This window comes from Rhea pennata, chromosome 17, assembly GCF_028389875.1.
Source record: "Rhea pennata isolate bPtePen1 chromosome 17, bPtePen1.pri, whole genome shotgun sequence".
NCBI classification, from domain to species: domain Eukaryota; kingdom Metazoa; phylum Chordata; class Aves; order Rheiformes; family Rheidae; genus Rhea; species Rhea pennata.
In genome coordinates this window covers 8,291,164-8,305,888 of record NC_084679.1, presented here as the reverse complement: position 1 = coordinate 8,305,888, position 14,725 = coordinate 8,291,164, and the positions used below count along the sequence as shown (strand labels likewise).

General features: G+C 44.4%; 1 protein-coding gene across 16 annotated transcripts in view; it reads right to left on the bottom strand.

Annotated features, from left to right (window-relative positions):
* Positions 1–14,725, bottom strand: part of FBRSL1 (fibrosin like 1) — a 548,288-nt gene that overhangs the window by 387,390 nt on the left and 146,173 nt on the right. For all 16 annotated transcript variants that reach the window (XM_062590526.1, XM_062590518.1, XM_062590519.1 and 13 more), the window contains exon 2: positions 7,002–7,202. In XM_062590526.1, the coding sequence (XP_062446510.1) occupies positions 7,002–7,202 (201 nt within the window). The remainder of the gene's footprint in view (positions 1–7,001; positions 7,203–14,725) is intronic.

The window sequence follows — 14,725 nt, the reverse complement described above, 5'->3', positions numbered from 1 at the left end:
ACGGAGAGCGCGCTGGTAGCCGCCAGGGTTTTCCTCTCCGGACCTGCTCTAACACATGTTAAAACGCCAGCAGCCATCTGGAGGCCTGAACACACCGCTGCTGCCCAAATGCCGTTAAGTGGGAGAGCTGAACCGGGACACACAGCGGCAATTTCGGAGCGCAGTAAAAGCCGGGACACAGAACGGGAACCCAGGGCTGCAGGCCGAGCCGCAGCGACCCGTCTGAACGCAGCGAAGCCGATACCGTCCTAACAGCACGCGACCCTTGAGCTCAAGGCGCGGAGCAGAACCCGTACGTCAAGACACCGCCGCCGTCCCAAGGACGCCCGACCTCCACTCGTTAGGGCAGCGGCTCCCGCCCAACGAAGCAGCCACTTCCACAGCAGTCAAAACTCACTTCACATCATTCTGCCCAGAAAATAACGCTTGAAGTGTGGTAAAATCCAGCATATGCTTCTGTTTCAAGCTTCAATTTTATTTTAAAAAGCAGTTGGATTTTCTCCCCAATTTTAATAACCGTTGTCTCCTCAATTCATGTTTCTGTAACAGAATTGCATAGGGTCTCAATACATATTTTCCTACTCAAATGAAGGCCTTCTGCTGCAGTTTCCAGGGGATTTCTGGCACTTTTTGCTCTACTCATCCTGAAGTGCCATGTATTAGAGATCTGTCAGAAATAGCTACACTGTCCCTCTCAAATATGACTGTACTCCAGTGATTAATCAAATTACCTGGATCACAGCAATAAGGCAAACCTTAACTGTCTAAGGGGCTTTAAAAGAAATACTGAACAAAACAAGCCCGTGATCGAGTTCTTTCTCCTGCAAGGTACACTATGCAGCAACTCCAAGAACCTCTAATAAGAATTTTGGGATAAATTCAGCAAAAAAACAATATCCCTTCTTTATAATGACAAAGTTTAATCCAGTACATATTTACACAGGATTTCTCCTCCTCCTGCCACTGCTGCGCTATGCCCACTGCCTTCCCCTGTATTTTGATGCAGAGAACAGAATACTAAGTGCCTAACCAGGACTTAAAGCGAATTTTTAAATTAGTTCCTGACAGCGCAAACAGATTGCTATCGATTGAAATGAGCCTGATTTTAGGCCTTGGATTAGCAAACCTAATGACTAAATACCGTATTGCCCATTTCGGTGCTTTGCGCCGCCGCTCCCCGGAGGTTTTGCAGGCCGCTGCAAACGCTCGGCACTTGCCGACCGCTGCGAGCGCGCACGGGGAGGCCCCCCGGCGCTACCCCCTCGTTAAGAGCTTTGAAGCCCGTTCACGTGGGTAAGAGCGAGCACGTGCGTGGGAACGCGGGGCTGAAGCAGCGCACCGCGCCTTACCGGCCGGGCGCCCGCGCGCGGCCGGACTGCGGGCGCCGCGCAGGCAGCGTGTTAACACCCGACCCCCCGAGCAATCAGAAACGCAAACTTCAAACTAATTGGCGCAGAGTTTTTATGTCCAAATTGTAGCTTCTCATACTTACAAAGGTGGAAAATGGATCTCGTTTCTAAGCAGTACATGAAGAAACATTTTCCTGATTAAAAGACAGCTTTTCTACCCTTTTGCTTTGTTGTTTAGTTTCAAAGAACATTTAAATAACAATATCTGCTAACAAAAAAGAATAACATCAATTAGAAACGAAAAGAAACTGGTTTGTATAATTTCAGTGTTCAAATGCAATGAAATGCAAACAGTAAACCGAACCAAACCAATCCCCTAAACCCACATTAAAGGCATCAATTCTTTAAAAAGAAAACTTAGCTGCCTAGAATTCACTTGCTTTTAATAGCTTGAGATACGGAAGGTAACAGAATAAAGATATTCACATGTATCTTTAGACCCTCTTAAAAGTAGTTTAGCTTACAAATGTTGTATTATTAAGAGGCAGAAGGACAGGATATCCACACCTCTCCTCTGGCCCTCAGACAAAGCCTTCAAAGGTTATCTTTTGGACTTATTCCCCTAGACAGCAGCTGAATCTCAACTGAGAACTGTGTAATTCACTCTCTGAACCCCCGTGTCACAAAACAAACTCTCTGCCTCCAGCCTTCCAGTGGCTTCAAAAGCACATCCAAGTAATGGATTTACCACTTATCATTATCTAGAAAAATACAAGTAGAAATCAAGCAGCTACGTGCTCTTATTGCCCAACAGACCCATCGTTACAAGCACTAGCAGCCTGCTGCCAAAGGGATTATTCCACACGATATATTTCGTTAGCCAGACGAGTTTCTAGAACGTTCCTCTGCACCTTGGACACGGCATTTCAGCACCACACACCGAAGGGGATAGAAATTTCCAATACCAGCTTATTTTCGCCCGGACATTGGGAGAACGTGTGTCCTGGATGGAAAATGGTTTAGAACCTGCCACCTTTGGCTCAGATCAACGCAGCGTTCTCTGGGGGTGGCATATTCATCAACAGTGTTGGATAACGAGCTGATAAGCATCACAGAAAAATAATATAAATAGGTAATCAAACATTAATTTAATTTAGTAGTTCCAGTCCAGCAAGAGCCACAATAACAACAAACATTAATCATGGATAATGCTTAGCAGTCTGATGAAGGCGAAGGAGGGAATGAAATGCAGGAAATAACTCTGCTTCCCCTCCTTATAGGAGCTCTCTTGAAGTCATGGAGATGTCACATCTCCAGAGCAACAGGACAGCGTTACCTTTCTTACCCTTTCTTCCCATCCTCCAAAGCCAGCACACCACTTCTGAGCACTAAATACAAGCCACACCACCCTGTTTCACAGCAGCTTCCATGAGATTCTTCCTCCTCTTTGGTGATTTAAACAGTGGGTGAGAAAAGGAAGGAGGAGGTGTAAGACAGTCATCTTCATGACAAATGACTATTTGCAGAACAGAGTGTTATTACAGCCACATTTAACATCTAAACATATTCAACACACTATGATGCTCCTGAGTTGACTAACTACGGAGCTTGTGGTTAAGTCAGCTTGAAGCGTCAGCAACTCTTTTTCTATCGGCACCAGCTCTTTCCACAAGGAGGTCAGCCCACTACAGGCTACACACAAAAATGGCAACACTTTCTGAACCTCAAAAAAACAGTCCACATCTAAATCGAGCGCGGTCACCACAGATGATCAGAGCGCAATTAGTAACTTGGAAAATGAACTCAAAAATGAAAATCACCAGGCAGCTCAGCTAAGGGGCAATTAACAAAAGACAAGCTCAAAGTTCAGAGGGGCACTTTCCTAGCTCCTAGACTTTCCTAAAGTCTAGCAAAGAATTAGCCAGGGCAACACAAGGAAGTATAATTGGAACTGAGAAGTCCCCATTTTAACATCTACCTCTTTCTTGTCCAGATGGATTATATATCTGACCATACAGGAAATCTTGGAAGGGCTGATGATCTCCATGGCTTAACACATCCTTCTCAGCAGGTGCTGCCTGCAAGCGTAGCGTCATGGGGATTCCCGGCCACCCTGTAGGGTTGAGTTGGCCATGACTCACTTCCCATCAAACGTGCCTGGGATGGATGCCGTTGCATGCTCTCAAAGAAGCAAGCACTACCGTAGCAACTCAGGTGATACTAAAACATGTCACATTTTTAAACACTTTCTCATTCCTTGACATACACATGATGGCTGTTAACAGTTTTGTTGCTTCCCATCAGACAGCAGCAGTTTCAAGTCAGCACCCTTTCCTGAGCACCTGCATCCAGGACGGACCCAAGTCCCCAACAGCCTTTGGCCAACGAACCTATAACTATTCCAAAAGTCCTTTGGTCTCTCTGCTTGGCTACAGCAGGAAACAAGTTCCTTTAAATTATTTTTGTACACAGTTGGAGTAATAGGCTGAAAAGGCCAGATTAGCTCCAGCAACTCTCTCGCCATGCCCTGAGGTACAGAAGAACCAAATAATCAAGAGCGAACAGGAATCTTCAAGTTTTGTCAAATGGAGTGAAGCATTAATCTAATCTTCTAAACAAAGCAGACAACCTGGCACTCGCATCAGCTTACCACTTTGCACCTCTCTTCAAGGATTAGCAGAATGCCATAATTATAATGCCCCATTTGATTTATTAGAGGAAGTTGCACAGAAAAGATGACAATTCAGAAGCATAGTGAAGTGAAGCAGTGAGAGTATAAGAAAGGTTTTCAAATTGATCAGGAAATTCTAGGTAAGACTTCTCAATATAATTAGCATTAATTATAATAACCTTTCCAAATTTGGCATAAACCTATGTTTAACAACACTCAGATGAAAAAAAACACTTCCAAAATGCCAGAAAACTTAATATCATGGCCAATTTTTCTAGACAAGTTGGCAGGAAATGCCAAGATTCTAGGTGTGAACTTTGTGGTTATTAAAAAACAAAACAAACAAAACAAACCAAAAAAAAAAATCCAAAAAACCTCCCTTAAAGTTATCTGTATCATTAGCAAAAATCAGTTTCAACTAAGAATAATCTGTTTTATGTACCCTGGATTTTTCTGTAACTTCATCACCTTGCAAGCTTGAAACTTGTCTGGTTTTTACAACGATATCAGCTAGGATAATACAAGGTATTTCCAGAAAATCTACCTTTTCAATAAAAAAATGAATTCTAAGTGTGAGTTCTTTGAAGAGGCACAGTGTTTTTAATGAATCGCTCATTACTGACTTTATTGTATACTCTCTGGGCAATTTCTTGCTCTTTTTATACTTTTTTTTTTTTTTTTTTTTTAATATACCTTACTTTTTGGAAGTTGTTACTACTTTTTCAGGGTAAAAAAGAAGATAAAACAGTGGATGAAAGAAAGATGAAATCAGGATTTGGGGAATCTGCAAATACTCGGTTTAATCTGTTAATGATTGCAGCCAAACACAAGCTGGAAGAAACAGGTGGTAACAGCTTCATTTTTCAGAAATGACATACAAAGAATCTAAGCATTTGGTAAACTGAGGCAGCAGAATATAAGCACAGAAACTGGAATTTGGCCAGCGTAGCAAAATCTCTTACCCCAATGGTTTGTAAACAAGTGTCGTGAATTCCTTACTGGCCACAAATATTTGAAGTTTAAGTTTTATATTTCATGTAGAAGATGCCAACGTTAGCAGCACTTTCCTCCTCCTGAGCAGGCTGAGGAACCAGCGCTCCAGGAGCTCCAGGGAGGCTTTCCTGCCATCCCCTCCGCTGCTTCGGCACGAGCCTGCAGGGTCACTCTGCGAACCAGAGCTGGAAACCGAGCCAGTTTCACATGTACTTTGCAAGTGTTCTTAGGTTGGTGTTTTGGGTTTTTTCCACACGAATAATAATTAAAAAATATATATCATAAGCCACTACTGCTCCTAAACATCTTTGATCAAAGCCAGGGCCTTGTGGTAAAATAGATACTTAGCAATTTATGTTTTTTGAAGCCAAGCTTTCACTGAAATCAAAATTCAAATACACAATGTGCATTTATTCACCCATAGTAAAAAAAGTCATTTCATTTTGCACAAACTGAGTATTTGTGCACAAATCCATTGCACCTGTATCCAAAGGGGGAAGTGAAGCCCTATCACTTGACTACTAGCAAAAACAAACAAGAAACTTGATACATTTCAAGTATACATACTGACAGTTCTGAAAACAAACCACTTGGTATCACTTTGGGAGTCAGAAAAAGAGAAACATGGCAGAGCTTTTTACTAGAAGCATACAATTATATGATGGGCTGCCTCAATGTCTGCAAGTGGTAAAGTAGTAACATCCTTGCATAAGTTACTTGGAGTGAATTATTCTCACAGTATTTTTTTAATCAAAATGAAGGGAACAAAAGTTAGCTAACTCATTCATGAGTTGCTAACATACAATATGATGAGCCCTTTTGAACAAGAATTCTACAATTCAATCACTAAAGGTTGCACACAGTGGACAAGTTATGCAGGGGGGTCCCAGCAGATTATCTTAACAATTCTTTCAAATCCTAGAATATTGCAAATCAATGAAAAAACACTTTTTATAACCTGGCAATTTTAGTCTTTTCTTGTTTGGCACACATACAGAACCATTTCCACAGACCAGGAGATGTGCTTTGGTTAAATCAGTTCTTTTCTTTTTCCTGCACCGTGATGAATTAAAAATACTTTTTCATTGAGATATACTTTTCTTTCTTTCTTTCCCCCCCCCCCTTTTTTTTTTTTTTTAATGTCAGTACAAACGCAAAGGGATCAAGTAGCCCAGCGTTCCTAGTGGCTGCCATTTGGCACCACGTTAACAGACAACTGGGGAAGTGTTTGTTCATAGATATATGCTTGCTGCGCCATGTGGACTTCAAAGTGATGAATGAGCACTGAGTCACCAACAAATCTCCCTGCTGAGCAGCAGTAAGTGATAAACAGCCTGCCAGCCCCGAGTGCCTCTCCTCTGTCACCTCTCTGGCTCTGCACACACATCGCGCTTCAGGAAGGAGCCTCTGGAACTGTCCCCCACAGCATCAAAACTCCTCGTTTATTAATGCTCTACCACATAACCCCCCCCTTAAACTGCAACTTCCTCCAAACTGACTTTCCACTTACAGAATTCTTGAGCATTCTCCTCCTTCCCAATATACTGCTTTGGGAGGGCCCCTGGACTTGATTCATGAGATGGACACACTCGCATCTGCAACTTCCAAGCGCACACTAACAACCAGGGTTTCCCTAAAAAAAGCTATGATCTGATTGATTTTATTTGGGTCTAAGACAGTAGGAGCCATAAGTATGTTGTATGAATTACTGCACACTCAAATTTACAGAATACAAAGGAACTCTGATCCTTCCTAAATGCTTGCTTTCTACTTTACTCAACACAGCTCCTCTTTCATTGTAACTTAAAACACTTGTCTGCAATAAAGACCTTCCCCATTTGGCTAGAATTCATGTAAAAGACATTGTCTTCTCCAGCACAAATTACCAGAGAAGCCAGTTACATTAACAATCCCAATCTACCAGCAGGACATTTTACAGTGGCCAACGCTACAACGCAGTCACTTTCGACGAGAAATAATTGTCCTACCTGTTTGGAGAGCTTCAAAGGGAGTTTCTTCTTCACCCGTTCTTTGCCTCGATCTGCCTCTCTCTCGGAGCTCCCAGCATCGTTATTATGGCCATTTTCGCTTGGCTCAGCAGACACACAGTTTTCAGATTCTCGAGGTTTCTTTCCTGGATGCCTCTCCCACTTCTCCTTCCGCTCCTGAGGCTTTAATGACATGTCCTTCTGAAAAGGAGGAAGAAAATTGTAAATTCTTTAAGTTATTTGAGACTACTGTTAAGCATTAAGCAATATAAGTGTTGAGTAAAAACACAAACAAAAACAGCATGTTCCTTCCAGAGAGAACCCAAGATGAATAATGAGGCGCACACAACGCAAACTGTAATTTTAGATTAGATTACGACGAACACTCTCCAGGCTACGTGTTCGATTAATTCCAGAGATGCTGGAACTGGTTATGGAAATGAGTTTCCCTCAGATTAATTCCGGACCCACACATCAACAGCACAAAAAAAAAAAAAAAAAAAAAAAAAACATCCTGAAGGAAAGCCTTTAACCCTGCTCACCCAAAACAGAAGTGTTTATTTTCTTTTGTTTCCATCTTACTAAGTAACATGTCAGCCCCCCTCTCCTTGTGCCTGACAGTCTGATTCACAGTCACATTCATATTGAGAAATATGCTTTTAAAGACTAGTACGCATTCGATAAGCTAGCTCGTCTCAGTGGTACCTAAACACCTAACTGAGGGTGAATACTTCTGCACGACAAATGTCTTCCCTGAAACATACGATCTAAACACGATTAAAAAAGCTGGTATGTCACGTAATAATTGTTAACATATGGTCATGAGATCAGAGGAGGGAATTACTGCTACTACCACCATCCCTGGCATCTTAGAGAACTGAAGGCTCAAAAAATAGTGCAAATAAACCAGCCTCTCCCCCTACACATGCTATTCAGACAAGGAATAATATACCAGACCACTAGATACTAGTTCACTGCAGCTAGTTAGATCCTTTCCCATAAATTTTATTAACTGCTCAAGGGTCAAAATTGAATTTTTTCTGGACTGATTTGCAGGCTCTCTATCCTTACTACTTTTTCATGTGAAGTACCTGAATCTGATTAGGAGATACCTTAAAACCACTGCTAATCATGACTAAACCTGTCAGCCTCAGGCACAGAAATGTTTTTACATGCCTAATCCACCCCTTCTGACCTGAACCATTAGATCAGTGTTATTCCTACCCTAGGGGACCACAGCTCCCAGCACTGCTCAGCCATGTTAACACACCTTCACCATGGCAGAAGAACGCATGAAACCATCAGCCCTCTCGTATCTCACAACCTAAAGCCCAACAGAAATAGAAGACTGGGAATTGAGATGAAATGCCCTGCTGATTGCTCTGGATTACTTCCTCCCCCACTCTTCTAATTAGCGAATTGACTGCCTGGGTGTGCAGCACGCTGATTCCCCTTCCTACCGCTCACTGCTTAGTGTTACCTTTCCTTGGAAAGCAAGACGCTGCACCGACGCTTCAGGGCGGCACAGACCTTGGAAGTCAAAATACGGCGATAAAAGAAATACAATCGTTTCCTATCCCATCCTAGGGCAAAAGACAATTATCCAGCACACAGATGATCCCCAAACAACTTGCACAGGGTTATCTGGGGCTGGTAACCTCCTGTTAACACACACACACATACAGCAGATTGCAAAAAACCCCCAAAGATGCAACAACCTTCCCCCGGCCCCAAATTAAAATAAGTAGCAGTGTCTCAGAGGCACAGAGGAAAACAGAATACAGCGCAGCTTGCCAAATTCATAATTAGTGAAAGAGCAAAGAAAATGATTGTCTGGCGTTATTCTCTGTGAATGATAAAACGAGGAGCACCAATTAGTGTCTAGTTGCTTACTTTGGTTTTTAGTTTTCAGATAACACTCTAAAGCAGCAGTTTGAGATGCCACTTAAAAAAAAAAAAAAACAAAGGTCACACTGTCCTATTTATGGTGAAGTTGCTGAGATAGATAGCATCAAAATATGAAGCTCTAGTAACTAATCAGAAAGTAATGCTATGGAAGCGACATCCGTTAACTGATACTCAGCAAAACATCAGAAACAAGTCACCAAAAACACGCATTTCTTCCTAAAAACGGATGCAGCTGCAACATGAGGGAAGACGCATGGAAGACGCCGCTTCTACCACGGACCGCTGGCGACGGAGGCAGGAGGCAGTGGCACGGCAATACCACCACCTGCCACTCGCTTTTAAAGGCAGAAAACGGCAGTTTGGGTTCTAACCCAACCGCCTTCGCGGGGAATTAGGCCTCCGTTAGTGCTTGGGGAAAGTCTCCCCTCAGTACCCACAGCACGTCAGGGTCCGCTGTCCCGCGCAGGCGGCCAAGGAAGGTGTACTCCTCCCCTTACTGCATCGTACAAAGTTCTCTACTTCGAGACACCCACCTTCTCAGCCCCGGCCCGGGAAAGGCTCCCGCTTGGCCCCGCTCCCTCTGCTTCAGCGGAGGCAGCGGCTCACAGGACTTCACCCTCGCTGGGACCGCAGGACACTGACCTCGGCTTCTGCTTGCTGACAGCGGGTGAGAGCCCGGCTGCTCTCCCCGCTCCTAAACGCGGACCTCTCTGCGGCCTCAGGCAGAGAGCAGGAGGGGGCTGGTGGGGCTGCTGCTCTCGCCTCCTTTGCTCCCTTTTTATTTACTCTACAAAAACAGCCTTCCAGCAATCGCTCTTTCACTAAAGTTTATGACCTCTGAGTTGGGGACCTCACTTAGCCCAACAGCTTACTATTTTGGGATGTGCATCTGTGCTCGCGTGCAGACAACTGCTGGGAAACTGAAGCGCGTACAGAACACCCGGTGCATCACGGCAGCGCAGAGCGCTTACCAACGCTCCCCGACTCCAGAGCCGAAACTCCCCCCTGCGGGGGATGCTGCCTTTCTGGCAAACACCTCCATTAGAGCCTCCCTCCCCAGGCAGGTCCAGACCAGAAGTTATTTTTGCCCTCGTCCATCAGGTAAAACCTAGGAGTTCATGCAGTGACAACATCTGAAGTCCGGCCACAAAGCCTGAAGCACTCTGTATCCAGCCTTGGGGTTTCTGCCCAATCCAGGAGTCGAGAGACCTGTCTGTTAGTGGATCCACACCTATTCTCTCCTCTCAGTTCCAGGACATAGATTGCCAAATCTTGTTCCAGAAAATACAATCAAAACTATTGCTCCTTACTGCTTCCAGATGTGTCTCCTACTTGTCCTCACTTTGAAATCCCTCTCACACCTTCCAGAGCAGGCTCCAGTCTCTCCATCTGCAGTCCCTAGTCTGGCTGGGCTGCAGACTGAGCACAGATGGTTCTCACTGGCTGCTTGGTTACAGATAAAGAAGAATCAGGCTTTCCTTTAGAGTCTCTTTCGTGGAAGTTACTAAATGAAATATTCAGATTCTATCACCTCATTTGCATTTTTGGATGTACAAGTATCAAAGACCATATATACTTCAGTTGAAAACATAATTGCTGCACAGGTAGATATACCTACTCCAACTGTATCTGAAATAACTTGCACATCAACAGCTGTGAAGACGCACTGACAAAGATTCAGACTGGGCTGGCAACCCAAGCACGTAACTTATATTCCACAGCAGATTTTTAGAGTCTGTGATAAAATCTTGGTGAATGCTTTTTCATTGCTGCTTTTGCCCAAGCTACTTGAAGCCATGCAACTGCACCTCCGCTTGCAGCATAGCTAGCTACATATTATTACCTGCTTTTCTTCCTGGCACCAGCACCACAGCTGCAATCTCCCAAGATGCTCAAGACGCACACTACTGTTCACAAGTAATGCTATGAATAATGCAAATCCATGGCCTCAAGCTTGAAATGAAGTCGTTCTTACCCCCTTTAATGCCTAAAACGCCACACCAAGCAATTTCTGCAGAACGGACTCCGCGCTGTCTGTGTGATCAGGAAATAACAGTCAGCCCTAGAGGATCCTGGTGCAAGCCCACATCCACTGCTATCCGCTAGCTGAGTTATCACTGCGTATTTGCTCAGTCCAGCTCAAAGTCTGCCTTAATCCTCTGAGTTTACACAGCTCTTTCAGATTCAGAGAGCATGTAGGGGGAGGTTAGGGTTATAAATACCTTTCATACACAGGGAATGCTTAAAGAACCTGAAAAAAAGTGCAAAACCACAAAGGTAAAAGAAAAAAAAACACCTCAAGTGTGCTGCTGGGGTGCTGAGGACAAAAATAACATTACCATTAATAAAATAACTACCTTCAACCCTCAAGCACCAGTTAGAATAGCAGCCCTGATGCAAATTCAAGTCCATTACAATCCCTCCGTCTCAATGGCAGGCGGGGAACCGCCGGGCTCAGACGTCAAGCCAAAGACTGGTTACATGCCACCACTGCCAGGCTGCCTCCGCTGACTTTAAAGGATTTCATGGGCTCATTTCCCAGAAGGGAAACGGCCTCTAACTTCTCTCTCCACAACTACCTCTTCGTTACAGCACTTATTCCTTAAGCTGAGGAATATGAAATATCCCAGGGAACAACAAAGGATCCACCCCAGGAAAACACAAAACATGCTCTCTCCGAAAACTCACTCTGCTCTTCTCTCTCCCACTGTTCTCAACAAAATCGCCGTGGAAAAGCCCCTTCTGATCTGAGCACCAACTCTCCTCGTATCAGCCTTACCATGCAGTTAGCAGTATGGCTCTTAAATGTTTTTTTGATTTTTTTTTTTTTTAAGAGTTCAGGGAGAGATCTTGGCTCAGAGATTAACTGAAACAGACTTGCTTTGAAGCAGTTATTTTAAAAATATTCCTACTGACCTGATACCCAATTTACAGGAGAACATAGAAACATACGTTGACTTAATTTTCTTGTACTTTGTAAGTAGTCAAAGTACTTTACAAATGCAGAGACAGGATATCTGCTAAGCACAAGCTATTGTCTAGCTGCACCAAAGGTGATAAAGGAGATGATCATCCAAATGGAAAAGAAAATACTGGAGATATATACATTAGAAAGATGCACAAAAGAAAGGAACCTTAAGGCCTGGATTTGAAGATGGCTCTGCAGAGAGAAAAAAAACATTCCGACAATAGGAGCAGTGCAGGAAAAGATGAGCAGCTAAGAGGCAAACAAGGAGAAATGAGGAAACAAGGAGAAAACGAGGAGAAACATGGGAGGGGAGAAGAAGTCATTGAGATATCAGGTGGGATCATCATGGCAATTGAATTTGAACTCAATGTGGTTAAAAGATAGAAAATGTAAGCAGAGATTTAAAAAAAAAAAATGAAAAAAGAAAAAAAAAAGTCCCAAAACACAAGGAACACAGAACTGGTGGGAGAGGACGAGAAGCGAGAGGGCTCTGCTTCAGACAGGCTGGGGAGAAGGAGCCTGCAGAGCGGGCAGCGGAGCGGAGCGCGGCCGAGGCAGGGCCGGCAGCCCGGCCCGAGCGGCGAGGCTCCGCTCTCCCCACGGCTCGCGGCCCTGTGGAGGCACCTCCAGCCGGGAGGCTGCTATTTTCACCGAGGGGGAAGTTCTCGCTTTTCCTGCAATATAACACATGCTCATTTGTTTTACTTTTCTGCCCTCTCTTCTCCCCTACTGCAAACTTCACTAAAAATGTAACTTAAACCCTTCGCCTTTCAGCCAAAGCCATTAAAGCCTCTTCTCTTTTTAAAGAGGAGGAGGAAAAAAAGTGTCCAGATTTGGAATGACTTTTCTCACTTTGACCCTATATTCAAGCAACGCAATCAATATCAATTAAAAGGATTGCAAATGAAATCCTTGCTTGTTTAACCTTAGACTGCAATTCCCCTTTCCCGGCTGACACGTTCCAGATGAGTTTGGGCCTTGCTTTTTAAAATGCATCGCATTTGCTCTGACCTTGTCAAACGTTCAGCTCAGGAATAAGATGACTTTTTGACAAGACAGTTTTGGAAATGTTAAGACATTTGAAGCTGCCACTGTGTTGCAGGTTTATGATATATGATTTAACTTAAAAAAAAAAAAATAAAAGCAGATGAACCAAGAAACTCAGTGTAATCGAAACACTCAAATTTACTATCAGACACTGCACTCCTGTCACCTATGAAAAGCTGAAACACAAGCTGCTAAATGACCACTTACATCTCCCAGGAACTAAGATCTTTGCTGCTAGCACTTTGAAGACACTGTACCAAGTAGAGGTACCCTTCAACAAACGCTGCAAGGCAACATAGCTGAAAATTAAAAAAGCAAAGTTCAGTATCACTGTACTTGTTAATGCATTTCAACCCACAGTATCTGCACAAGGTTTTAACCACTCTTTTTGAATGCACAAGAACTGAATAAACAACACTGAGAAAGCATTGAGCAGTAACTGTGCTAAAAACCCAGGGAGAAAGAGGTTGGCACCGTTTTCTTCCTTCTCATTTAGGTGGTGGTGGGGAAACAACCCCTCTCCCTCCACAGTATTACCAAGTACCTGGATATAGAATATTTAATGATAACTTAGGGACAATAAAAACACGAGTGTGTGCAGCAAACACCTTATCTTTACAAAGAAATTGCCCACGTTTTTGGTGTCAATAAAGCCGCTGCCACCCGTCGCGGAGCAGGGCCAGCACAGCCTGTCGCCTCTGCCCCCTCCGCAGCTCCGCCAGGAAGCGGCTTTCCCTTCCCTCCCCGACCTCCAGTCTGCTCTCCAGAGCCTGCGAGGCCTCGCTGCAGAGAGCTGCACACGTCTTCCTCGCCGCCGACTCCAGACACGCTGCACAGCTATTAAAACTCCCACAGGTGCTTGCTGTCCATCAGAAAGGAAATGATCCCATTTTAAGCCATCAGTATTTCCTCCAGTGATGGCAGTAAATGCCCAGCGAGCGCTTGCAGAATTACTGTCAGTGGAAAGTGTGTCGGAGAGCAAGGGAGCTGAAATGATTGAAGGGAAGCGGGGGCACCATTTTCAGGTGGATGCAATGAGCCGTAGCGCAAGCCCAGCCTGCCTGGCTTTTGCAGTCGGTGGGAGCGCAGGAAGGGACCGCTGTACGCTCATCGCAAGGCCAACCTGCCCAGCTTTCACAGGAGATAAAACCATGCTTAGGCTGAAGCCACTTTCAGCCAAGACTGGGAGCTCAGCCTGCCCGGTTTACGCACCATGAAGGATTTGGAAGGATTTGGATATGCTTATCTGACAGCACCTACTTCAGCTTCTTTCAGCTGCATCATCCCACTGATGAGCAAAAGCACGAACGGAGAGCGGACCTCCTGCAGGCTCAACGGGCACGCAAGGATCCAGCACTGCTGCAAACTCCCCGCTCATGGTAGTGAGCAGTTTCCAAAGACAGCAGAATGAGGATGGCAGCAACTCTGCGTGCCACCCTTCCAGTGTCCAACATTTTACATGGGAAAGACTATGCATAACATCCTCTTTTTAAAGAGGATTGGGGGGTATCAGTATCAGTTAATTTCCCAAAGTGAGCAGCAAGGCCAGATATGAGCCCCAGGCCCAGTGTTTTGGGGAACGTACTACTCAAGAGCGCAAATAAAGAGTCCTCAGCCGACAGCCAGCAATTCCAAGAGTCTCTACAAAGCTGCACTTAAAAAATTAATTAAACTTCTCTCCCTCCTCCCCCTCAAATGGACTATTTAAACCACATTCAGGTTCTCATTCAGATGGAACAGGATCTGGAAAAGCAGCTCCTTGCCTGAAGCCAGAAGAGGCCCTGTCATGGCCCAGTTTCAA